Source organism: Telmatherina bonti (assembly GCF_933228915.1).
Source record: "Telmatherina bonti genome assembly, chromosome: 18".
NCBI lineage: Eukaryota > Metazoa > Chordata > Actinopteri > Atheriniformes > Telmatherinidae > Telmatherina > Telmatherina bonti.
The window spans coordinates 37,219,765-37,246,358 of NC_136616.1; the positions used below are offsets into that span (position 1 = coordinate 37,219,765).

Here is a 26,594-nt window from a genome sequence, read left to right on the forward strand (position 1 = left end):
GTGTGTGTGTGTGGGTGTGGTATGAGACCGTTCATTATCACATTCCTGTGGCGAGGCCTCCTCCTGGGAACCGCCGTGTGAGCATGTCTGCATGAGCGCGACGTCAGGACGACCATCAGACATCCTCAGATCAATAAGCTGCGTGCAGGACGTCCACCGTGTCCCCGTGGGACGTTTTCTTTGATCAGTTTTCAGTGAAACTGTCCAGAACCAGAACTCTGGACCCAGAAGGATGAAGAGAAGAACGATGAGTGAAAACATGCTGACGGGCCCCTGGACGTCTGACGGGCCCCTGGACGTCAGACGGGCCCCTGGACGTCAGACGGGCCCCTGGACGTCAGACGGGCCGCTGGACGTCTGACGGGCCCCTGGACGTCAGACGGGCCGCTGGACGTCAGACGGGCCGCTGGACGTCAGACGGGCCCCTGGACGTCAGACGGGCCGCTGGACGTCAGACGGGCCGCTGGACGTCAGACGGGCCCCTGGACGTCTGACGGGCCCCTGGACGTCAGACGGGCCCCTGGACGTCAGACGGGCCGCTGGATGTCAGACGGGCCCCTGGACGTCAGACGGGCCGCTAGACGTCTGACGGGCCCCTGGACGTCAGACGGGCCGCTGGACGTCAGACGGGCCGCTGGACGTCAGACGGGCCCCTGGACGTCTGACGGGCCGCTGGACGTCTGACGGGCCGCTGGACGTCAGACGGGCCGCTGGACGTCAGACGGGCCCCTGGACGTCAGACGGGCCCCTGGACGTCAGACGGGCCCCTGGACGTCAGACGGGCCCCTGGACGTCTGACGGGCCCCTGGACGTCAGACGGGCCCCTGGACGTCAGACGGGCCGCTGGATGTCAGACGGGCCCCTGGACGTCAGACGGGCCGCTAGACGTCTGACGGGCCCCTGGACGTCAGACGGGCCGCTGGACGTCAGACGGGCCGCTGGACGTCAGACGGGCCCCTGGACGTCTGACGGGCCGCTGGACGTCTGACGGGCCGCTGGACGTCAGACGGGCCGCTGGACGTCAGACGGGCCGCTGGACGTCAGACGGGCCCCTGGACGTCAGACGGGCCCCTGGACGTCAGACGGGCCGCTGCACGTCTGACGGGCCCCTGGACGTCTGACGGGCCCCTGGACGTCAGACGGGCCCCTGGACGTCTGACGGGCCCCTGGACGTCTGACGGGCCCCTGGACGTCTGACGGGCCCCTGGACGTCTGACGGGCCGCTGGACGTCAGACGGGCCGCTGGACGTCAGACGGGCCGCTGGACGTCTGACGGGCCCCTGGACGTCTGACGGGCCCCTGGACGTCAGACGGGCCCCTGGACGTCAGACGGGCCGCTGGACGTCAGACGGGCCGCTGGACGTCAGACGGGCCGCTGGACGTCTGACGGGCCCCTGGACGTCAGACGGGCCGCTGGACGTCAGACGGGCCGCTGGACGTCAGACGGGCCGCTGGACGTCAGACGGGCCGCTGCACGTCTGACGGGCCCCTGGACGTCTGACGGGCCCCTGGACGTCTGACGGGCCCCTGGACGTCAGACGGGCCCCTGGACGTCTGACGGGCCCCTGGACGTCAGACGGGCCGCTGGACGTCTGACGGGCCCCTGGACGTCTGACGGGCCGCTGGACGTCTGACGGGCCGCTGGACGTCAGACGGGCCCCTGGACGTCTGACGGGCCGCTGGACGTCTGACGGGCCCCTGGACGTCTGACGGGCCCCTGGACGTCTGACGGGCCGCTGGACGTCAGACGGGCCGCTGGACGTCCAGCGGACACTTTGTTTCAGGTTTTATTTTTTGTTTATCTACGGTAGATTTTTTTTTACTTTGTTTTCAGTTTTTATTTTAAGCTTTTATGATTTGAAGCTGTTTAAATGTATTCCAGATTTTATTTATCTTTATCTTATTTGATGTATTTTCCTGTAAGTAAATCAACATTCTCTGCGTTGCCGAGTAGTTTTTACTTCATTTGTTTCACCAGGTGGAACGGTTTTAATAATAAAACCCTCCTGCTGTAGAATTCTGCGTGTTATTCTGGACGTTTGTTGTTTTATTTATTTGTTTACTATGTTGTTTTGCTGGCTGTGATGCGTTCATGTAAACAGAAGTTTTGTGGGTTTATTTTACTTTGTTGTGTCTGAAGTTGAAACCGGAGTCCAACAGGAGTCTCTGTTCCTGGTGGTCCTCCGTGTCCGCTCTGCGTGTTTGGGTGGTGTGTACTTTCCTGCCCTACTTCTCCGTCTCTGATTGGTCGGCAGAGCGTCGAGCGCCGCCACAACAAGACGACGATGATGGAAGTTTTTCTTTGAAGCTGGAAATGTTGCCATGAACAGCTGGTTGCTGCGTCTGGTTGAACTGGTTCAGCTGCTGTTAGCCGCTGGTCGCATGTGTGTGTGTGTGTGTGTGTGTGTGTGTGTGTGTGTGTGTGTGTGTGTGTGTGTGTGTGTGTGTTTTGGGATGCCTGCGGCATGAAGTCAGCGTTTCAGCCTCGGCTGCTCGCTCACCTAAACACACACAATCAGATTAGAGGACAATCCAGTATCTGTGTCCACCATCTTGTCCTGCTGTGTTGACAGAGCGCACACACACACACACACACACACACACACACACACACACACACACACACACACACACACACGTACAGTCGCTTTATCTGAGAGCAGAGTCCAGAATCAGACCCTCTGAAAGTCCACGTTTCAGTCCTCCAGGTGGGACAAACAGAGACCAGATGTCAGAACCGTCTCTACTGGATCCTTCCAGCAAGATGGAGACCCCGAACCGGTCCAACCCCCGAACCGGTCCAACTCCCGAACCGGTCCAACCCCCAAACCGGTCCAACCCCCGAACCGGTCCAACCCCCGAACCGGTCCAACCCCCAAACCGGTCCAACCCCCAAACCGGTCCAACCCCCGAACCGGTCCAACCCCCGAACCGGTCCAACCCCCAAACCGGTCCAACCCCCGAACCGGTCCAACCCCCGAACCGGTCCAACCCCCGAACCGGTCCAACCCCCGAACCGGTCCAACCCCCAAACCGGTCCAACCCCCGAACCGGTCCAACCCCCGAACCGGTCCAACCCCCGAACCGGTCCAACCCCTAAACCGGTCCAACCCCCGAACCGGTCCAACCCCCGAACCGGTCCAACTCCCAAACCGGTCCAACCCCCGAACCGGTCCAACCCCCGAACCGGTCCAACCCCCGAACCGGTCCAACCCCTAAACCGGTCCAACTCCCGAACCGGTCCAACTCCCGAACCGGTCCAACCCCCGAACCGGTCCAACCCCCGAACCGGTCCAACCCCCGAACCGGTCCAACCCCCGAACCGGTCCAACCCCCGAACCGGTCCAACCCCCGAACCGGTCCAACCCCCAAACCGGTCCAACCCCCGAACCGGTCCAACCCCCGAACCGGTCCAACCCCCGAACCGGTCCAACCCCCGAACCGGTCCAACCCCCGAACCGGTCCAACTCCCGAACCGGTCCAACCCCCGAACCGGTCCAACCCCCGAACCGGTCCAACCCCCGAACCGGTCCAACCCCCGAACCGGTCCAACCCCCAAACCGGTCCAACCCCCGAACCGGTCCAACCCCCGAACCGGTCCAACCCCTAAACCGGTCCAACTCCCGAACCGGTCCAACCCCCGAACCGGTCCAACCCCCGAACCGGTCCAACCCCCAAACCGGTCCAACCCGCAAACTGGTCCAACATGCACCAGAATCAGAACTGAGCCTGAAACAAACTTCCTGCTTTTTATTTAGTTTTTTCATTTTATTGTTATTGACTTTATTTTAATTTCCGGGTTTTTGATGTTATTCAGTTTTCCGGCACTTTGTTGACATTTAATCCATGATCAAACACAGTGACGGCAGAGTGATATGTCCTCACTCGTTGACAATCTTTCAAATCAAATCAGACTTTATTTCTTGAGCCATGGCAACACAAAGTGTTTTCCAAGATAAAATCAAGTCATAAGAAATAAAACAAACAGTAGATAACGAGACATTTAAAAACAATAAAGACACAAACTCTTTCCACACAATCATACACACACAAGGACAGAGAGCAAACACCCCTCCACACACACACACATTCCCTGAAATACATCATTCCCTGAACAGTCTCTTTAACTGATCGCAGTTTAATAAAACAAATGAAACATTAAGTGAAAATAAAATTCTGACTTGGTGCTGATGTGAGGAAACGATACCTAGGGATCCATCCACACCAGGAGCAAGTCCCCCGCATGCTCACAGGGGCCGTTGCCACGGTAACTGCACAACTCCCAGGCAGCCAAGGGCCCATCCCGCAGCCGTAAAGCTGCAGTGCAGGACCCCGCCAGCACTAACATGCAACACTTAACAGCTTAACCTTAACTAGCTGCTGCAGGCGGTCGTTACTGGGAGAAGTGAGACGCTCTACGGCTTCATTTGTCTGTGTTTGCATTGCATGCTGGGTGTGTCGCTCTGCTGCCGTCGCCTCGTTAGAAACACGAATGTGACCTGAAACCACAGGAAGAGCAGAGCTGACGAACCTGAATGTCGTCCTCGTTTCTTTAGAAGTATCTTTATTGTTGGACTATTGTTGAGAAACTTTCCTGTTTCTTTTCGCTGCCGGAGATGAAGACGCGTCGCAGAAAGTTTATCCTTCCGCTCTGCGAGCTGAGAAAACGGTTTATAAATAAAGTTTCATTGAATGATTTTGTTCTGAATTTATCTGAAGACTACCTCTGAAGGAAGATGCTTCTCTCTAACTTCTACCATTCTGGGGGTTTTTTTTTCCAACAGAGTGAGGCATCTTTCCTCTGCAAGATCTTTGAAAAATCTACTTTTAATCCAAATCATTTGAATCAAACTTTATTTAAAGTTTACATTTTACACGCGCTTGTTCTGGCAGGTAGATGGAGACATACTGACAGAGCTGAAGGTAACAAAGTGAGTTTAAAACGTAGAAGACGGTGAAGATGAGGAGCGACGTGTTGCAGAACGATGAAGATCTGCAGCATTGGGACAAAATGTTCCCTGATCTACGACTTGCAGGAGTCTGAAGTTTTACTGCTGCTGTCGCCTAAATTACAGAGTGTGTGTCTGCCTGTAAGCAGCTCGCATCACACACCAGGCCGGACGGCTGCAAACACACAAAGCTGAACAATCTGAGTGTGTGTGTGTGTGCGCGCGCATGCGGGGGGGCAGGAACACCTCATTGATTGGTGATCTATGAGCCGATCAGCATCAGGCGAAACGAGGGAGAGAAGACGAGACAATGAGACGGGGGGTGAAAGAGAGACGGTGTGGTTTCCATGGCGATGACTACATAACACATAACAGAAGGCAGGAATGTAAAGAGAAGAGAAAAAACGTGAGGCGAGGAGGAGTTCAGGGTGAAGAAAGGAGGAGCAGAGGAGGAGGAGGTGAGACAGAATGAACAGAAGAAAGGGAGAGGAAGAGAAGGATGAAAGAGGAGAAAAGGAAAGTTGGCAGGAGATGAAACAAACGGAAAAGATGAAATTCATATGTGCGGTGGAAGGAGAAAGGGATGAAGTGATGAGGAGGAGGAGGAGGAGGAGGGAGGAGGAACCTGGGAAGAAAAACCAGTGGAAAAGGAGGAGGAGATGAAAAAGAGCGGGAATGAAGGGAGGAGGGAAAGAGAGGGAGTGTGGCAGGATGATGATGATGTCTGGCTTCTGTTTGACAAGGTGCGCTCTGATTGGCTGTTCTCAGGGGCAGTGGGCGGAGCTGAAAGATGGCGGGTGCATCGGTGAAGGTAGCGGTCCGAGTCCGCCCGTTCAATGCCAGAGAGACGGGACGCAACGCCAAGTGTGTGATCCAGATGCAGGGAAACACCACCTGTAAGAATACACACACACACACACACACACACACACACACACACCACACACACTCACACCACATACACACACACACACACCACATACACACACACACACACCACATACACACACACACACACACACCACATACACACACTCACACCACATACACACACACCACATACACACACACACACACTCACACCACATACACACACACCACATACACACACACACACACACACACCACATACACACACACACACACACACACCACATACACACACACACACACTCACACCACATACACACACACCACATACACACACACACACACACACACACCACACACACTCACACCACATACACACACACACACACACACACACACCACATACACACACACACACACTCACACCACATACACACACACCACATACACACACACACACACACACACCACATACACACACACACACACACACACCACATACACACACACACACACTCACACCACATACACACACACCACATACACACACACACACACACACACACCACACACACTCACACCACATACACACACACACACACACACACACACCACACACACTCACACCACATACACACACACCACATACACACACACACACACCACATACACACACACACACACGCCTCCGTCTTAAAGCACAGAACAGTAGCTGAAGTGGTGTTGTTCGTTTATCCGATCCTGCGGGGGGGCGTCCTGCGGGGGGGCATCCTGCGGGGGGGGGGGGCGTCCTGCTCGGCAACGTGTATGGACTCAGCTGACACAGACGTACAAACACACTCACACACCTCTTTATGACAACATGAAGACACAACAGACACAAAGACCTGGATCTGGATCTGAACCTGGATCTGAACCTGGACCTGGACCTGAACTAGGGATGCACCGATACGGTACCAGATGTGTTTATGTGAACATTACTATGGTTATTACTGCTGTTATAAGATGTAATAAATGACCCGTCCTTTCTGAAGTTTCCTCACCAATACAGATAAAACAACGTGATAACATAATAACATTACAGATCCAACAATTTCAACAGGTTTTATTCTGATTCGGCACATTTTACCTCAATACAACTATAAATGTGTGCTTCTGAAACAAAGATCCAGCTTTTAGTGCCGTGTTCCTCATCGCATGCGGCTCTCTGACTCCTGCCTTGCGGCTCGTGAAGCAGCCTCTGACTGTCTGAAAATGCATCTAAACAAGTCATAATGATCCTCAACGCTGCAGTTCTCTCCACTAACAAGAGCTGCAGGCTGCTTGCAGAAACTCTGCTGTCCTAACGGCCCTAACTGACCCTGTCAGGGTTGCCAGTTCTGGCTGATTTCAGCTGCAGTGAACTCCACCAAAGAGCTGCTCCGTCGGTAGCTCCGTTTATATAATGAAAAGGAAACGCCCACATTCTGGAGGCATTGTTGTATTTTCACCAGATACTGTTGCATAAGAACGCAGTTACTCCGTGTAATAAGCAGGAGAACCATTTCTTGCTAAGAAGCTGAATGTTACTGACTTGGCAACGTAGCAGGATACGTAGCGTGGGAACGAATTGTTAAGGGGGGGGGGGGGTCCCCTCTTGTCTTAGTATACTGAGTTCAGCTCTTGTTGAATTAAAAGTGAGGATTGATGTTTTAGTGGAACAGAAAATGTCCCATTTTAACATTCAAGGCTTTTATTTCTTTTAACACGTCCGAAGCATCAAACACATCTGGGCTGGACTAGTGTGGTATCGGTACAATTTTAATAATACCAAGTACGAGTACACACGCTTTGTATCGAGCCGATACCAATACTGGTATCAGTATCGGTGCATCCCTAACCTGGACCTGGACCTGAACCTCTACCACGACCTGAGCCTCTACCTGGACCTGAACCTCTACCTCTACCTGAGCCTCTACCTGGACCTCTACCTGGACCTGGACCTCTACCTGGACCTGGACCTCTACCTGGACCTGGACCTCTACCTGGACCTGGACCTCTACCTGAGCCTCTACCTGGACCTGGACCTCTACCTGAGCCTCTACCTGGACCTCTACCTGGACCTGAACCTCTACCTGGACCTGGACCTCTACCTGAGCCTCTACCTGGACCTGGACCTCTACCTGAGCCTCTACCTGAGCCTCTACCTGGACCTGAACCTCTACCACGACCTGAGCCTCTACCTGGACCTGGACCTCTACCACGACCTGAGCCTCTACCTGGACCTGAACCTCTACCTCTACCTGAGCCTCTACCTGGACCTGAACCTCTACCACGACCTGAGCCTCTACCTGGACCTGAACCTCTACCTCTACCTGAGCCTCTACCTGGACCTGAACCTCTACCTCTACCTGAGCCTCTACCTGGACCTGGACCTCTACCTGAGCCTCTACCTGGACCTGGACCTCTACCACGACCTGAGCCTCTACCTGGACCTGGACCTCTACCTGGACCTGAACCTCTACCACGACCTGTGCCTCTACCTGGACCTGAACCTCTACCACGACCTGAGCCTCTACCTGGACCTGGACCTCTACCACGACCTGAGCCTCTACCTGGACCTGAACCTCTACCACGACCTGAGCCTCTACCTGGACCTGAACCTCTACCTCTACCTGAGCCTCTACCTGGACCTGAACCTCTACCACGACCTGAGCCTCTACCTGGACCTGAACCTCTACCACGACCTGAGCCTCTACCTGGACCTGAACCTCTACCACGACCTGAGCCTCTACCTGGACCTGAACCTCTACCTCTACCTGAGCCTCTACCTGGACCTGAACCTCTACCACGACCTGAGCCTCTACCTGGACCTGAACCTCTACCTCTACCTGAGCCTCTACCTGGACCTGAACCTCTACCTCTACCTGAGCCTCTACCTGGACCTGAACCTCTACCTGGACCTGAACCTCTACCTCTACCTGAGCCTCTACCTGGACCTGAACCTCTACCACGACCTGAGCCTCTACCTGGACCTGAACCTCTACCTCTACCTGAGCCTCTACCTGGACCTCAACCTCTACCTCTACCTGAGCCTCTACCTGGACCTGAACCTCTACTACGACCTGAGCCTCTACCTGGACCTGAACCTCTACCTCTACCTGAGCCTCTACCTGGACCTGAACCTCTACCACGACCTGAGCCTCTACCTGGACCTGAACCTCTACCTCTACCTGAGCCTCTACCTGGACCTGAACCTCTACCACGACCTGAGCCTCTACCTGGACCTGAAACTCTACCTCTACCTGAGCCTCTACCTGGACCTGAACCTCTACCACGACCTGAGCCTCTACCTGGACCTGAACCTCTACCTCTACCTGAGCCTCTACCTGGACCTGAAACTCTACCACGACCTGAGCCTCTACCTGGACCTGAAACTCTACCTCTACCTGAGCCTCTACCTGGACCTGAACCTCTACCACGACCTGAGCCTCTACCTGGACCTGAACCTCTACCTCTACCTGAGCCTCTACCTGGACCTGAACCTCTACTACGACCTGAGCCTCTACCTGGACCTGGACCTCTACCACGACCTGAGCCTCTACCTGGACCTGAACCTCTACCTCTACCTGAGCCTCTACCTGGACCTGAACCTCTACCACGACCTGAGCCTCTACCTGGACCTGAACCTCTACCACGACCTGAGCCTCTACCTGGACCTGAACCTCTACTACGACCTGAGCCTCTACCTGGACCTGAACCTCTACCTCTACCTGAGCCTCTACCTGGACCTGAACCTCTACCTCTACCTGAGCCTCTACCTGGACCTGAACCTCTACCACGACCTGAGCCTCTACCTGGACCTGAACCTCTACCTCTACCTGAGCCTCTACCTGGACCTGAACCTCTACCTCTACCTGAGCCTCTACCTGGACCTCTACCTGAGCCTCTACCTGGACCTGAACCTCTACCACGACCTGAGCCTCTACCTGGACCTGAACCTCTACTACGACCTGAGCCTCTACCTGGACCTGAACCTCTACCTCTACCTGAGCCTCTACCTGGACCTGAACCTCTACCTCTACCTGAGCCTCTACCTGGACCTCTACCTGAGCCTCTACCTGGACCTGGACCTCTACCTCTACCTGAGCCTCTACCTGGACCTGAACCTCTACCATGACCTGAGCCTCTACCTGGACCTGGACCTCTACCTGGACCTGAACCTCTACCTGGACCTGGACCTGAGCCTCTACCTGGTACTGAACCTCTACCTGGACCAGGACCTCTGCCTGGACCTGGACTTCTTCTTGGACCTCTACTTGGACCTCTATCTAAGCTTCTACCTGGAGCTGGACCTCTGCATGGACTTCTATCTGGACCTGGACCTGGACCTTCACCTGGACCTGGACTTCTACCTGGACTGCTACCTGGACCTGGACCTTCACCTGGACCTGGACTTCTACCTGGACTGCTACCTGGACCTGGACCTTAACCTGAGCCTCTACGTGGACCTGGACTTCTACCTGAACCAGGACCTCTACCTGGTCTTGGACCTCAACCTGAGCCTCTACGTGGACCTGGACTTCTACCTGGACCTCTGCCTGAACCTGGACCTCTACCAGGACCTGGACCTCTACCTGGCCCTGGACCTCTACCTGGACCCAAACCTCTACCTGGACCTCTACCTGGCCCTGGACCTCTACCTGGACCTCTACCTGAGCCTCTACCTGGACCTGAACCTCTACCACGACCTGAGCCTCTACCTGGACCTGGACCTCTACCTGGACCTGGACCTCTACCTGGACCTGAACCTCTACCTGGACCTGGACCTCTACCTGAACCTCTACCTGGACCTGGACCTCTACCTGAGCCTCTACCTGGACCTGAACCTCTACCTGGACCTGGACCTCTACCTGGACCTGGACCTCTACCTGAGCCTCTACCTGGACCTGGACCTCTACCTGGACCTGGACCTCTACCTGGACCTGGACCTCTACCTGGACCTGAACCTCTACCTGGACCTGGACCTCTACCTGAACCTCTACCTGGACCTGGACCTCTACCTGAGCCTCTACCTGGACCTGGACCTCTACCTGGACCTGGACCTCTACCTGAGCCTCTACCTGGACCTGGACCTGGACATTGTAGCCAAGACTCTGGATTCATGATCATTGTAGCTGGAACCTGATGGTGGATCCATCTAGATGGATGTAGGACCAGAACACCAGCTGCTGGATCAGGTCTGACCTCTCAGGAGGAAGAGGGACGTAGGAGGTGGGGTGCAGTCAGACCGGGTCTAATCAATACTTGAAACAATATTTTCTGAGCTGTGATTGGACAGTAGCTTGCCGTGTAGCATGTAGCATGCAGCCGGTAACGTCCCGTGTTCTCCACATGAGTCTTTACAGGCCGTCGGTTCAGTCCAAGTCCTTCCTGTAAACCAGCTGGTTCTGGATTCATGGACCAAACGGGACGTTTGAGCTTCCGTCTCCGAGTCAGACGACCTCACAGTTCCTCGGAAAGATGGCGGCATGAGCACACAACCTGAATGTCCTCATCTAAACAGCTGTTAGCATGAAGCTAACGGGGGAGGAACGCTAACAACACACACACACACACCTCACACACTCTGCGGGCTTCTGGCCGTCATGTGACCTCTTGACCTGCTGCTAACAAACCGACACACTGGCAGTTTATTATTAGACGCAGCGCGACTGTTTTAGCGCTCGCCGTGTTTCTCATCTGTTCGGTGAATGTTGGAGTCGTCATGTGGACGTTTCCCCTCCTGGGAGGCAGCTGGTGGGCCGCCTTCAGGTTCCCGGGACGGACCCCTGCTCCCAGACCCCCCATTAGACCCCGACCCTGACTTTTTCCATCCATCCTCCTGTTCCAGGTATCACCAACCCCAAACAGCCCAAAGATGGAGCCAAGAACTTCACCTTCGACTACTCCTACTGGTCACACACCACGGTGAGACGCACACAGTCACACACTGCTTGTCAAACGGGGGTACGTGTACCCCTGGGGTACATTCCAGGGGTACGGGAAATGATTTTAATATATTTTTTTATGTTTTCTTTAAAACATCCTTAAATAAATGTAAGATATAAATATTTAATATATTCCAATAAATTTAGATTTCCTCCCAAAATCCCAGATGTCGGCGTGAACTGAACCCCACTGTTGCCTTGACAACGTAAACTATGGCGTCCTGGTCGAAGCGTATGGAGACGTGTGAAACATGATTAAAGTTAAAAAGGACGAACATAAAAAATAAAATGCTGTATTTCATGTTTTTATTGAACCAGAAGTACTTTGCGCTGGTTGGGGGGTACGTGGCTGAAAAAATGGGTACTGTGTTGTAAAAAGGTGGAGAACCGCTGCTTTAACACACACACACACACGCAGCTGGAGTGGGTGATAACAGGAGTGTGTTCTGCAGGCCGAGGACCCCAGCTTCGCCTCGCAGAGGCAGGTCTACAAAGACATCGGCGAGGAGATGCTGCAGCACGCCTTCGAAGGTGAGACGCGGCTCAGAACACGACGCGTTCGGGTGAAATGACCAAAAACATGAAGCAAAAGCTGCTGTTGTGTGTTTCCAGGATACAACGTGTGTATCTTTGCGTACGGCCAGACGGGAGGCGGGAAAAGCTACACCATGATGGGGAAGCAGGAGCCTGGACAGGAAGGCATCATCCCCCAGGTAAGCTCGCCGCCCGTGTCGGCTTCCGGCGCCGGACCGCCGCCACGGTGCTGACGGGAACCTCTGCCTTTGCAGCTGTGTGAGGAGCTGTTTCAGAGGACGGGACAGAACACAGATCCGGACCTCACCTACTCCGTGGAGGTAAGCACAGTCCCCGCCTTCATATGCTCAGTAACGGATGCTGATTGGCTGAGCACCGCCCCCCCACCTGCAGGTGTCCTACATGGAGATCTACTGCGAGCGGGTTCGGGATCTGTTGAACCCGAAGTCTCTGGGGACCCTGAGGGTCCGGGAGCATCCCATCCTGGGGCCCTACGTGGAGGATCTGTCCAAGCTGGCTGTGACCGGGTTCACCGACATCCAGGACCTGATGGACGCCGGCAACAAGGCTCGGTGAGTCCGACGTGCTGATCGGGGAACGAGACGCCGTGGAACATCGGCGAAGCGTCTTTTTATTGGTGAAACTCCTGCTGTCACGCAGAAAGCCGCTGCTAGCATCAAACTTCAGCTAGACCTGGACGATTCATCGGATTGTAATCTCAGTACGATCTGGGTTTCCAACGATGATAAAACTAAAAGTGTGTGATTATTTCTCTCTCTGCAGTTTCCTCTCCTGCTGTCTTCAGCTGCTAATCGAGCGTCTCTGGCGTTGCAGCGCTGTGCTGTAAACTCCTCCCACAGCCGCTTTGCTTTCATTCAGACACTGTTGCCAACTTGGAGACTTTCTCGCTAAATCTGGAGACTTTTTTTGTTAAAAGCGACAAATCTAGCAGCTTTTACTGGAGTTATTAGAGACTTTTCTGGTGTTTTGGCGACTGACTTGAAGGCACATATTGTTCTGCAGTTACTGTAAGGAAGGAGCAGCGGGAGCCTCTCCCGTCCTAAAGCACTCCCAGGCGGCCAGTCTCAGTCGGCTCCGGCTGCAGGTCCATGTAGAATAACTGCAGTAGGTTGTGGAAGTTCACCTAAACATAGTTTATACCATTGTCAGCGACAACTGGCTGCATTATTTTCCTATACATAGTTCGACGTGTTAAATCACTGTCATATATCCCTCTGTTACGGGGCGTTACCATAGCAACTTGTTAATCAGCTGGTTCAGATCAGCCGTCTTTTAACAGGTGAATGAACGTAAAATAGTTCCTATATAAACTAAGTAAACAACTCGGAACCGTGCATTATACAGTTATAATGTACGACACGGAGTCTAGAACACCACGACGCGCAGCGTTGTTTATAAATACTGGATAATCGAGATCTCGATTTCAGTCAAAATAATGGTGATAATAGTTTTTGTCATAATCGAGCAACCCTACCTTCAACCCAAACTCTGCTTCTTCCTGTATAACGTTGAGCTTCTTCACACCCAGCAGTTTCCTCACCGCTGCATGGAGGAGGTTTACCAACGAAGAAGAAAGCTGCTTGTTAACACAGGACTCGGTGTGTTTCCATCAGAGTGAAACGTGGAGCTGAATCAGGTTCCAGACGTCTGACGTTGATCAGATTTCTCTCAGAACGTCTGACTGGAAGCCGGTCCTTCTGGGTGTTTAACGTGTTGACCCTCATCACGATACGTTTAGTCCTCCTGCTTCTGATTCACGTTCGTCTGAAGATCAGAGTCTTTAATCTTCATCAGACGTCAGAAGCAGATCCAGAAATTTAGCCAGAGTTTTGTATAAAAAGCGGCGCCTGGAATCCAGACTGGTGGGAATGTCGACCCGGACGCTTCAGACTGACTTTATGATGAAATAAACCAGCTTACAGACGGTCCAGCTGTACGGTCTTTGCTTCTCTGAAATTAGACTAAAATCAGCTGGAATAACGGTGATCTCTGAATAAAAACTAAATGTTTGTTCTGACGTCCGTCTGTCAGCATCGGGTTTTCCAACCAGCAGCATGACCTGCATCGCCTCCTGTCCCTGTCCTGTTTATTCACACGGCAAGAGGTCGTTTTGGTGATTCTCGCCCCCTAGTGGGCAGCCGCTGTAACTCCTCCTGGACTCCCAACGTCTGCATTTGGACTTTCCTGCTGCTTCCGGTAGAACAGGGGTCAGACCGGGTCCTGGAGGCCCTGGTCCTGCAGGTTTTAGATGATCCTGCTCTTCGACTTTATAGACAAACCACAGAACTGTTTCCATTTCCCGCCTCCATCCTGCATCCTTTCTCTCTTTAATCTTCTTGTTTCTTTGCTGAATCAGCGGCGTTGTGTTCAGAACATCCAGTTCCTGGTTAAACCAGACGTCACGCCGCGTCCTGGATGTAAACGTATCGTGTCGTTTCTCTGCCCGAGTCGCTGCTGGACAGCAGTAGATCTAGACATACACATGATAGATGTCACTGTGTCATCGAACCCGTCCTGGACGACGAGTTTTACCGTCAGAAAGTTACGGAATGCACCTTTAAATGCAGAAGCATTATTGTCCTTTAATACTGGAATAAATCCATGAATCAGAGTCTGCAGGGTTCCTGCTGCTGATAGCGGAGGATAAACGCCACCTTTGACCTCAGCAGCCGTCCAGAAGACATGGTTGAGGAGGGACTTTCCAACAGGATGGCTCCGGGTTTATCTCTGCTGGCTGGGACCACATTACCGGACCCTGGTCTGGTTTTACAGGATTTAGTGGAAAAGTATCAGAAAGAAGCTTCTGTTAACAGACACGGAGCTGCAGATACGATGAAACCTCTTCCAACACAAGCCTGGCCGCAGCTTGCTGGTTTGGTGTCCCACTGGTTTCCTGCTGAACCCAGAGCAGCGTTGAGACGGGGGGAGTAAACGTAGAGCACAGACTGAAATCTGTCGATTTAAACTTCTAAAGAGACGAGTTATCAGCTGGTAACCCCAACCCACCCTGGTATCAGCTGGTAACCCCAACCCACCCTGGTATCAGCTGGTAACCCCAACCCATCCTGGTATCAGCTGGTAACCCCAACCCATCCTGGTATCAGCTGGTAACCCCAACCCACCCTGGTATCAGCTGGTAACCCCAACCCACCCTGGTATCAGCTGGTAACCCCAACCCACCCTGGTATCAGCTGGTAACCCCAACCCACCCTGGTATCAGCTGGTAACCCCAACCCACCCTGGTATCAGCTGGTAACCCCAGCCCACCCTGGTATCAGCTGGTAACCCCAACCCACCCTGGTATCAGCTGGTAACCCCAACCCACCCTGGTATCAGCTGGTAACCCCAACCCACCCTGGTATCAGCTGGTAACCCCAACCCATCCTGGTATCAGCTGGTAACCCCAACCCATCCTGGTATCAGCTGGTAACCCCAACCCACCCTGGTATCAGCTGGTAACCCCAGCCCACCCTGGTATCAGCTGGTAACCCCAACCCACCCTGGTATCAGCTGGTAACCCCAGCCCACCCTGGTATCAGCTGGTAACCCCAACCCACCCTGGTATCAGCTGGTAACCCCAACCCACCCTGGTATCAGCTGGTAACCCCAACCCACCCTGGTATCAGCTGGTAACCCCAACCCATCCTGGTATCAGCTGGTAACCCCAACCCACCCTGGTATCAGCTGGTAACCCCAACCCATCCTGGTATCAGCTGGTAACCCCAACCCACCCTGGTATCAGCTGGTAACCCCAGCCCATCCTGGTATCAGCTGGTAACCCCAACCCACCCTGGTATCAGCTGGTAACCCCAGCCCACCCTGGTATCAGCTGGTAACCCCAACCCACCCTGGTATCAGCTGGTAACCCCAACCCATCCTGGTATCAGCTGGTAACCCCAACCCATCCTGGTATCAGCTGGTAACCCCAACCCACCCTGGTATCAGCTGGTAACCCCAACCCATCCTGGTATCAGCTGGTAACCCCAACCCACCCTGGTATCAGCTGGTAACCCCAACCCACCCTGGTATCAGCTGGTAACCCCAACCCACCCTGGTATCAGCTGGTAACCCCAACCCACCCTGGTATCAGCTGGTAACCCCAGCCCATCCTGGTATCAGCTGGTAACCCCAACCCACCCTGGTATCAGCTGGTAACCCCAGCCCATCCTGGTATCAGCTGGTAACCCCAGCCCACCCTGGTATCAGCTGGTAACCCCAACCCACCCTGGTATCAGCTGGTAACCCCAACCCACCCTGGTATCAGCTGGTAACCCCAACCCATCCTGGTATCAGCTGGTAACCCCAACCCACCCTGGTATCAGCTGGTAACCCCAACCCACCCTGGTATCAGCTGGTAACCCCAACCCATCCTGGTATCAGCTGGTAACCCCAACCCACCCTGGTATCAGCTGGTTACCCCAACCCACCCTGGTATCAGCTGGTAACCCCAACCCACCCTGGTATCAGCTGGTAACCCCAACCCACCCTGGTATCAGCTGGTAACCCCAACCCACCCTGGTATCAGCTGGTAACCCCAACCCACCCTGGTATCAGCTGGTAACCCCAGCCCACCCTGGTCTCAGCTGGTAACCCCAGCCCACCCTGGTATCAGCTGGTAACCCCAGCCCACCCTGGTATCAGCTGGTAACCCCAACCCATCCTGGTATCAGCTGGTAACCCCAACCCACCCTGGTATCAGCTGGTAACCCCAACCCACCCTGGTATCAGCTGGTAACCCCAACCCACCCTGGTATCAGCTGGTAACCCCAACCCACCCTGGTATCAGCTGGTAACCCCAACCCATCCTGGTATCATCTGGTAACCCCAACCCACCCTGGTATCAGCTGGTAACCCCAACCCACCCTGGTATCAGCTGGTAACCCCAACCCATCCTGGTATCAGCTGGTAACCCCAACCCACCCTGGTATCAGCTGGTAACCCCAACCCACCCTGGTATCAGCTGGTAACCCCAACCCATCCTGGTATCAGCTGGTAACCCGAACTAGGGCTGGGCGATATGACCTTTTAGTAATATCCCGATATTCTTATGCCATGTCACGATATACGATCTATATCTCGATATTTACCTCAGCCTTGAATGAATGCTTTGGTGCAGACAATCACATCAGTAAGATGATTTTGTGTCTCCATTAAAACATAACTGTTCATACTGCATTAAGATATGCTGATTTTAAACATTCATGCCAAAAGGATGAAATTGTAACGAAGCAAACTGATCAAAACCGTATTTATTGAACAGTTAAAGCAGTGGCAGAAACATGTCATTTTAAAACAAAATAAAGTGACTTTACATGATGTAATAAATGCAACGTATGAAAATAGGGGCTCTAGGGGGACTTTTCAAATGATGAACTATTATGAGGCTTTGCTTTATGGATACGTTTTTGAGTTGTCGTGTATTTTTTTAACCGCAGAGTTTAGCGTAGAAATCAGTCTTATAATCCAGGCAGAATGTCCTCGTATCGTCTCCAATAAACGGCTTCAGACAGTTTTTAATTCAGGGTTTGATTCCCACTGCTTTCTGTACTTTCTAGAGACAGGAGGAGCCAGATAAATATGCTTGTGTCACACACAGTGGATGAGGTGAGTAAGTGACAGAGGCTGTGAATGTAATCAAATAGAATGAATTATTTTTGCGTGACGTGAAAAACTTTGTAATTTACGTCCCACTCTGTAATCCAGAGCGGGATCAGTGGCGGATTTGGCTGTTCATTGTGACTGGAGGTGGAGTCGTGCAGGTGTCCTCTCTGCTCCTCTGACTGGCTGCAGCTGCAGCCGGAGCGACTGAGTGCTTTAGGACGGGGAGAGACTCTCCTTCTGACAATAACTTTACAATATGCGCTTTAAAGTCAGTCGCCAAAACACCAGGAAAGTCTCCAATAACTCCTGTAAAAGTCGCTAGATTTGTCGCTTTTCACAAGAAGTCGCCAGATTTAGCGAGAAAGTGTCTCCACGCTGCCTCTCATGACGTAGCACGTAGCGCACGTTATGTACGTAACGAGGTGCGCTTGCTTTAACTCTCTGTGCAAAGCGGTGCAGAGTCGAGGAGGAGGGAGGAAACCCCCCCCACAGCTAAAAACACCTGCGTGGCAACAGGATACTCCAATATGACGAATATAGACATTTTCTATATCGCACAGGGGACTAGCCACGATATATCGAGTATATTCGATATATCGCCCAGCCCTTACCCGAACCCATCCTGGTATCAGCTGATCAGAGAAGATCAAAGCATCTGATCAGCTGAGACGAAGTCAAAGCTGAAGTTAGCCAACACGTCTCCGTAGCAACCGGGAGGGTTTGTCACCCAGAGGTCGTCTCAGCTGCTGGGTCTGTGGTGCATTCTGGTTCGGGGTCCGGTTCTGGTTCGGGGTCCGGTTCTGGTACTGGTTCTGGGTCTGGTTCTGGTACTGGTTCTGGATCTGGTCCGGGGTCCGGTTCTGGTTCTGGGTCTGGGTCTGGTTCTGGTACTGGTTCTGGGTCTGGTACTGGTTCTCGGTCTGGTACTGGTTCTGGGTCCGGGTCTGGTTCTGGTACTGGTTCTGGGTCCGGGTCTGGGTCTGGTACTGGTACTGGTTCTCGGTCTAGGTCTGGTACTGGTTCTGGGTCTGGTACTGGTTCTGGTTCCGGGTCTGGTACTGGTTCTGGGTCCGGGTCTGGTACTGGTTCTGGGTCTGGTACTGGTACTGGTTCTGGTTCCGGGTCTGGTACTGGTTCTGGGTCCGGGTCTGGTACTGGTTCTGGGTCCGGGTCTGGTTCTGGTTCTGGTGAAACTCCTGAAGGAAACGTTAGAAATTCGGGCTTTTATTTTGAAGTTTCTTGTTTTTCTATCCATTTCACGCTGAAACTGAGGAGTCTTTTGTTTTGGCGAGCAAACGCTCTCCCCTCCGTTTAATCATCAAACTCCTCCTCCTCCTCTTCATCACGCCCCCAAGTCATCGCCAGCTGATGCTGGGGGGGCGGAGCCACCGCCTCAGTCATGGGAAAAGCATCATGGGAACTGCAGTGATGCCTTGACAGCTGACTGTTTGCGTTCCGCAGGACCGTGGCGGCCACCAACATGAACGAGACGTCGTCCAGGTCGCACGCCGTCTTCACCATCGTCTTCACCCAGAAGCGGCGAGACCAGATGACCAGCCTGGACACGGAGAAGGTGAGTCTGCGTCCGTGACCTCCGTTCTCTTCCCTCGCCGTGGTGTCGGCCTCACGGCGCCTTTCTGTCTGCAGGTCAGCAAGATCAGCCTGGTGGACCTGGCCGGCAGCGAGCGAGCAGACTCCTCGGGGGCGAAGGGCACTCGCCTGAAGGTCAGAGGTCCCGCCGTCATCCTGCCGTTGTCACGGCGACGTTGAGTCATGGCTGAGTTTATGTTTCAGTCTCTGCTTTCTGCCAACAGGAAGGAGCCAACATCAACAAGTCTCTGACCACGTTGGGAAAAGTCATCTCGGCTCTGGCTGACATGGTTCGTTCCTTTCCTCCTTTCACCTCCTTTCTCCTCCTTTCTCCTCCTTTCACCTCCTTTCTCCTCCTTTCTCCTCCTTTCACCTCCTTTCTCCTCCTTTCTCCTCCTTTCACCTCCTTTCTCCTCCTTTCACCTCCTTTCTCCTCCTTTCTCCTCCTTTCACCTCCTTTCTCCTCCTTTCTCCTCCTTTCACCTCCTTTCTCCTCCTTTCACCTCCTCTCTCCTCCTTTCTCCTCCTTTCACCTCCTTTCTCCTCCTTTCACCTCCTTTCTCCTCCTTTCACCTCCTTTCTCCTCCTTTCTCCTCCTTTCTCCTCCTTTCTCCTCCTTTCACCTCCTTTCTCCTCCTTTCACCTCCTCTCTCCTCCTTTCACCTCCTTTCTCCTCCTTTCTCCTCCTTTCACCTCCTTTCTCCTCCTTTCACCTCCTTTCTCCTCCTTTCTCCTCCTTTCACCTCCTTTCTCCTCCTTTCACCTCCTTTCTCCTCCTTTCTCCTCCTTTTTCCTCCTTTCTCCTCCTTTCTCCTCCTTTCTCCTCCTTTCACCTCCTTTCTCCTCCTTTCACCTCCTTTCACCTCCTTTCTCCTCCTTTCACCTCCTTTCTCCTCCTTTCTCTTCTTTTCACCTCCTTTCTCCTCCTTTCTCCTCCTTTCACCTCCTTTCTCCTCCTTTCTCCTCCTTTCACCTCCTTTCTCCTCCTTTCACCTCCTCTCTCCTCCTTTCACCTCCTTTCTCCTCCTTTCTCCTCCTTTCACCTCCTTTCTCCTCCTTTCACCTCCTTTCTCCTCCTTTCACCTCCTCTCTCCTCCTTTCACCTCCTTTCTCCTCCTTTCTCCTCCTTTCACCTCCTTTCTCCTCCTTTCACCTCCTTTCTCCTCCTTTCTCCTCCTTTCACCTCCTTTCTCCTCCTTTCACCTCCTTTCTCCTCCTTTCTCCTCCTTTCTCCTCCTTTCACCTCCTTTCTCCTCCTTTCACCTCCTTTCTCCTCCTTTCTCCTCCTTTCACCTCCTTTCACCTCCTTTCTCCTCCTTTCACCTCCTTTCTCCTCCTTTCTCCTCCTTTCAACTCCTTTCTCCTCCTTTCACCTCCTTTCTCCTCCTTTCACCTCCTTTCACCTCCTTTCTCCTCCTTTCACCTCCTTTCTCCTCCTTTCTCCTCCTTTCACCTCCTTTCTCCTCCTTTCTCCTCCTTTCTCCTCCTTTCACCTCCTTTCTCCTCCTTTCACCTCCTTTCACCTCCTTTCTCCTCCTTTCACCTCCTTTCTCCTCCTTTCTCCTCCTTTCACCTCCTTTCTCCTCCTTTCACCTCCTTTCTCCTCCTTTCACCTCCTTTCTCCTCCTTTCTCCTCCTTTCAACTCCTTTCTCCTCCTTTCACCTCCTTTCTCCTCCTTTCACCTCCTTTCACCTCCTTTCTCCTCCTTTCACCTCCTTTCTCCTCCTTTCTCCTCCTTTCACCTCCTTTCTCCTCCTTTCTCCTCCTTTCACCTCCTTTCTCCTCCTTTCACCTCCTTTCACCTCCTTTCTCCTCCTTTCACCTCCTTTCTCCTCCTTTCTCCTCCTTTCAACTCCTTTCTCCTCCTTTCACCTCCTTTCTCCTCCTTTCACCTCCCTTCACCTCCTTTCTCCTCCTTTCACCTCCTTTCTCCTCCTTTCACCTTTCACCTCCTTTCACCTCCTTTCACCTCCCTTCACCTCCTTTCTCCTCCTTTCTCCTCCTTTCACCTCCTTTCTCCTCCTTTCTCCTCCTTTCACCTCCTTTCTCCTCCTTTCACCTCCTTTCTCCTCCTTTCACCTCCTTTCACGTCCCAGTCATCCCAAACGTCCGCAGCCTGACGCCGTCTCTTTCTCACCCGCAGCAGAGCAGCAAGCGGAGGAAGAGCGACTTCATTCCCTACAGAGACTCGGTCCTCACGTGGCTCCTGAAGGAGAACCTGGGTGAGGAGACGGAAGTCAACAGGAGGTCAGGAAGACCAGCCAGGTCCAGAGACCAGGACTAAACGTCTCTCTGTTTCAGGAGGAAACTCGCGGACGGCCATGATTGCCGCTCTGAGTCCTGCTGACATCAACTACGAAGAAACGCTGAGCACGCTGAGGTCAGCCAATCAGAGGTCTGCACGTAACCCGCTGAGAGATCAGCGCCATCTTACTGTCCACCATCTTCCAGGTACGCCGACCGCGCCAAACAGATCCGCTGCAACGCCGTGATCAACGAGGACCCCAACGCCAAGCTGATCCGAGAGCTGAAGGCGGAGGTGGAGCGGCTCAGGAACCTGCTGTTCTCTCAGGGTCTGCAGGAGCTGCTGGACAACGCCGGTAAGCGTTCCTGTCACCGCCGCCATGTCTGGAGGCGCTCGGATGATCCATCAGGTGGATCACCGAGCTGAAAGCAGAACCAGCTGCAGCCTGCAGGAGGAAGCCGTCGTTGGCCAATCGGTGGCCAGATCCTCCTGGTAACTGTGTGATGTCATCATGATGGTCTGCTTGAGGAAAGGGTAGTGTGAAAGGAAACCAGAGGGGAGGGTGTGTGTGTGTGTGTGTGTGTGTGTGTGTGTGTGTGTGTGTGTGTGTGTGTGTGTGTGTGTGTGTGTTGTTGCTGGTGTGAAAATGCCCCAGATCCAGAAGTTCTGGTTCTGCTCTGGGGACAGACCTGGAGCAGAGTGTCCCGAGAAGAACGCTGGACGCCATGCTGGACGCCATGCTGGACGCCATGCTGTCCACGTCCTCTACGCTACACAGTGTTCAGTCAGAGGCTTCTTCATGCAGCTCCCAGACAGAAAGATGCTGATGTCATTTCATCACGACTGACATAAGTTAAAGTTTTCTGTATTTAAGCCCAGATTTCTGCGTGTACAAGGTGTATGGAATCAGATTTGTTTCAAAACCTTTTCAAACTCAAGCAAAAAAAAGTTAAAACTTGGGTAAAATAAATTATCTATATATAATAGATCTATAATATATGCTTCCGACCGCATGTGGCCCTTATCTTGTTAACAGAGCCACATGCGGTCAGAAGCATATGCATACAAGGATTTAACAACATCCAGACTACAGCTGTGTCACTCAAAAAATCACGAGCCAATCGGAATGCACCACTGAAAGAGCCCGCCCATAAAAGGTTTGTGTAAGAAATTAAACAAAACAGTCAAGAATCAAAACCAAAGACTGTGAAGCACAACCAAAAGAGAGAAAGAGGAAGAGGAAACTGCAAACAAAACTACTCAATTTAACTAAATAAAAGCCTAAAAGTTTTCATGATGATTGATAATTTTTTATTTTGAGATCATTTATTTTATTTAAGTTTTATAAAGTTTTGGTTTTAATTGTTGTTTTTTGCTTGAGTTTTAAAAAGTTTTACTTAGAAATTTTGAAACAAATCTGATTCCATAGAGGTGCACCTGAACGCACCGCGAGGAGACGAGCTGGAGTGGAAAACAATGTGTCCACGTCAGCTCGCTGTAGACGAGATCCAGGAATAGAATTTGCTGCTGGGAAAGTTCCTGTTGTGGTTTCTCTCTCTCTCTCTCTCTATAACCTGACCATGTCTCTCGCCCACTCTCTCTCTTTCTCTCTCAGGTAGTAAAACGTGTCACCGTGGAAACTAAAAACAGTTTTTTCTCCATGGTTAAAATAATCCAGTTACTTTTGCTGGTGCATGATGTAAAGTTAACGCTGTGTGTTGCTGATGAATGCGGTATGTTGGGAGTGTGTGTGCAGGCAGTTATTTTCAGAGAACAGCAACTGTGTGTGTGTGTGTGTGTGTGTGTGTGTGTGTGTGAGACAGCAGATGGTTACATGCTGTTCTTTACATAAGCAGGATAGCTGAGATTCCCGCCTGTTGGAGGTGAAACCTGACCTCTGCTCCTCCTATCTGACACAGTCAACAACAACGGCCTCGGCGGGCTCATCGGGCTGAGCCCCTCCCCCCTGCAACTGACTCACGCCACCAACGGGATCGCGCCTAAAGATGACCCCGCCCCCCCAGGTGAGACTTGCTGACCTCATTCTGGTTAAACACAAGCAGGAGGATTAAACTCGTCTTCCTCGGCAGATGCTGAAGCCTGCCTGCCTGCTGAAAACCCGCCTGCTGACCCCGATCGCGTGCCTGAAGATGGAGAGGAAGGAGAGGAGGCAGTTGCCACGGAGACGATCAGTAAAGAGGAGGCCGCTGAGAGGCTGATGGTGGGAGGAGTCTGTGTTTTAGATGGAGACGTGTGTCCTGGTGGCAGCTGAGCTAACGGAGCGGGTGTGTTGCAGGAAACGGAGAAGATCATCGCCGAGCTCAACGAGACGTGGGAGGAGAAGCTGAGGAAGACCGAATCCATTCGTCTGGAGAGGTAACGTTGCTCGCCGCCTCCGCTACCGTGGCGCTTTGCAGCTCTCTGCAGCCACCACATAAACACTGTAAACACAATCCCCATCCAGCTTCTGGTCCAGCTTCTGGTCCAGCTTCTGGTCCAGCTTCTGGTCCCGCGTCGGAGCGACAGGAAGTAGAACGGGTTGCGTGTTTTACACGTGTTTTACGTTTTTTACTACGTAGAAAAGATCATTTCACTGTTTTTATGTTTTTATTTGTTAATGTTTGAATACACATCTGGAAGTATTATGAGTCATTTGGGACTCTCACCGATTATAAAGCTGATTGATGAATCATATCAGTAAACAATCCTCTCTCTCTCTCTCTCTCTCTCTCTCTCTCTCTCTCTCTCTCTCTCTGTATGTGTGGTTCGGTGTCTCACCCAGAGAGGCGCTGTTGGCAGAGATGGGCGTGTCCATAAAGGAAGATGGAGGAACGCTGGGCGTCTTTTCACCGAAAGGAGTCAGTTTCTGATTATTCTCTGGGAACATAAATTTTCCTTTGTTAAATCTGTAGATTATTATCTAATCATGTGACCTGCATGTTCCTGGCTGGTAAAAAGACAAAGAAAGCCTAACCCTAACCCTGCTCCAACCGGCATGCCACTAGTGGCTTGGCTACTAGCAGGTAGCTTCTCCGATGCTAGCAGCTAGCTTCTCGGCTGCTAGCAGGTAGCTTCTCCGATGATAGCAGCTAGCTTCTCGGCTAGCTTCTCAGCTAGCTTCTCCGGTGCTAACAGCTAGCTTCTTGACTGCAAGCAGCTAGCTTCTCCGATGCTAGCACCTAGCTTCTTGGCTGCTAGAAGGTAGCTTCTCCGATGACAGCAGCTAGCCTCTCGGCTGCTAGCAGCTAGCTTCTCCGATGCTAGCACCTAGCTTCTCTGATGCTTTTTGACGTTCCAGTCTCCTTCCCAATGATGGATTTCATTTTTCAGACTGATAAACAGGATAAATGTTTTGCTACCATTAGACTTTAGACAACTGGAACCGTTTGATCTGAACTGGAACCAGAGGCGTTTAGCAGCACTTTGTTGTCCCTCAGCATCAAATGAAGTTCCTCTCAGTATAAATACAGCTGCGGTAAAATCGGTTGGATATTTAACAGATTCAACCTTCACCGTGTTGTAAATGCTGATATGTTGACCAGAGTTTTTCTGTTCATGTAAAGTTACAGCCTTTTTAATCATTCATGGTGTCAATAAACTATAAAATATCAATGTGTTCTCACAGTAAGGCTAACATCTAAATCAAGCACGGAAACGTTCCTCATTTCTATGTCACGTTAACGTTTTCTGCATCTGCTGATGTTTCTTTTCCATCTTTCTTCTTCATGTTAAACACTTTGTTTGGGGAACTTTGCACAGCCGGAGGTCTGATTCCCATCCTGCCACTAGACATGAATAAACCTTGAACTGCTGGAAAGCTTTTAGTTTTACTGACCAGCTCGTTGTAAGTTAAAGGAAGCTAAGGAAGCTAAATCTGCTGGCTAACGCTCAAACAGCGGGCAGTTTTCGAGGCTTGTAACCAGGATACTGAAAATTATGCAGGTCATCATTGAAAAACAACAACTGCTCTTTGACCTGAGCACATAGAGCTGAACTGGTGCGGAAAGTGTGAAGTTTGCTAGCTGTGTTACTAGCTAACAGCTAGCTACATAATGGCAGCTAGCTCTTAGCACACTAGCTGGGATGGTCTGTAAAAGCTAATAGATTATAATCCAGATGTTTAAACACACAGACCAGTGTTGATGCAGCTCAGAACAGGTAAAACAACACTAAAGCTGCTTCCTGGATCATTAAAGCTAAAATACAGATTCATGTGTTTGTCCGGTCTGATCTGATGGTCCAGGTCCTGGATCACCATGAAGCTGCACTTGCATCATGTCTAGTGGGATCATGGGAACCAGGACAGGGGGGTGGAAATGTGGTTTAAGGCCACAGTTAATCTGGAAAAATGGTTAACGTTAATGTAATGTGTGTTTCTTTGTTCTGCAGACCCCCCACCTGGTCAACTTGAATGAAGACCCTCTGATGTCCGAGTGTCTCCTCTACTACATTAAGGAGGGGTTCACCAGGTCAGTATGTGGATTTAATCTCACCTGGTTTATTTTAGTTAATTAGTTAGTTTATTTTGTTTTGTTTGTATCAGTCACAATCAGTTTGTCCATTTCCAAAAAAACAGTCAAGTAAAACAAAATCAAAATAGGCAGAAGCAAAGCTTGTATGCCTGATAATGTACACTAACAAGTAGAGTTACCTTAAACTATACAAACATAAGCAGATGCAGATTTTAATGCTTGTAGAGTTCATGGATGCTCGGAAACAATGAACAAACAGAAAAAATGTCCTTGTGACCCTAAATGACACACTGTGGCTCCTAAAGTCCTCTAAAAAACTGAAGTGATCTCGCTCTTCCTGTG

The 26,594-nt window shown here is 52.0% G+C and overlaps 1 protein-coding gene across 2 annotated transcripts in view; it reads left to right on the forward strand.

The window, feature by feature from the left end:
• LOC306768979 (kinesin-like protein KIF1C) overlaps window positions 1–26,594 on the forward strand; it is a 60,029-nt gene that overhangs the window by 11,206 nt on the left and 22,229 nt on the right. Inside the window, exons 2-18 of one of the 2 annotated variants that reach the window (XM_079257479.1) lie at window positions 5,718–5,845; window positions 11,692–11,768; window positions 12,241–12,319; window positions 12,401–12,501; window positions 12,577–12,642; window positions 12,716–12,894; window positions 19,406–19,517; window positions 19,592–19,669; window positions 19,759–19,824; window positions 21,679–21,757; window positions 21,837–21,915; window positions 21,987–22,135; window positions 23,700–23,804; window positions 23,871–24,001; window positions 24,077–24,156; window positions 24,563–24,638; window positions 26,170–26,249. In XM_079257479.1, the coding sequence (XP_079113605.1) occupies window positions 5,740–5,845; window positions 11,692–11,768; window positions 12,241–12,319; window positions 12,401–12,501; window positions 12,577–12,642; window positions 12,716–12,894; window positions 19,406–19,517; window positions 19,592–19,669; window positions 19,759–19,824; window positions 21,679–21,757; window positions 21,837–21,915; window positions 21,987–22,135; window positions 23,700–23,804; window positions 23,871–24,001; window positions 24,077–24,156; window positions 24,563–24,638; window positions 26,170–26,249 (1,643 nt within the window). In that variant the 5' untranslated portion in view covers window positions 5,718–5,739. The remainder of the gene's footprint in view (window positions 1–5,717; window positions 5,846–11,691; window positions 11,769–12,240; window positions 12,320–12,400; window positions 12,502–12,576; window positions 12,643–12,715; window positions 12,895–19,405; window positions 19,518–19,591; window positions 19,670–19,758; window positions 19,825–21,678; window positions 21,758–21,836; window positions 21,916–21,986; window positions 22,136–23,699; window positions 23,805–23,870; window positions 24,002–24,076; window positions 24,157–24,562; window positions 24,639–26,169; window positions 26,250–26,594) is intronic. The other variant, XM_079257480.1, reaches the window with a different exon arrangement.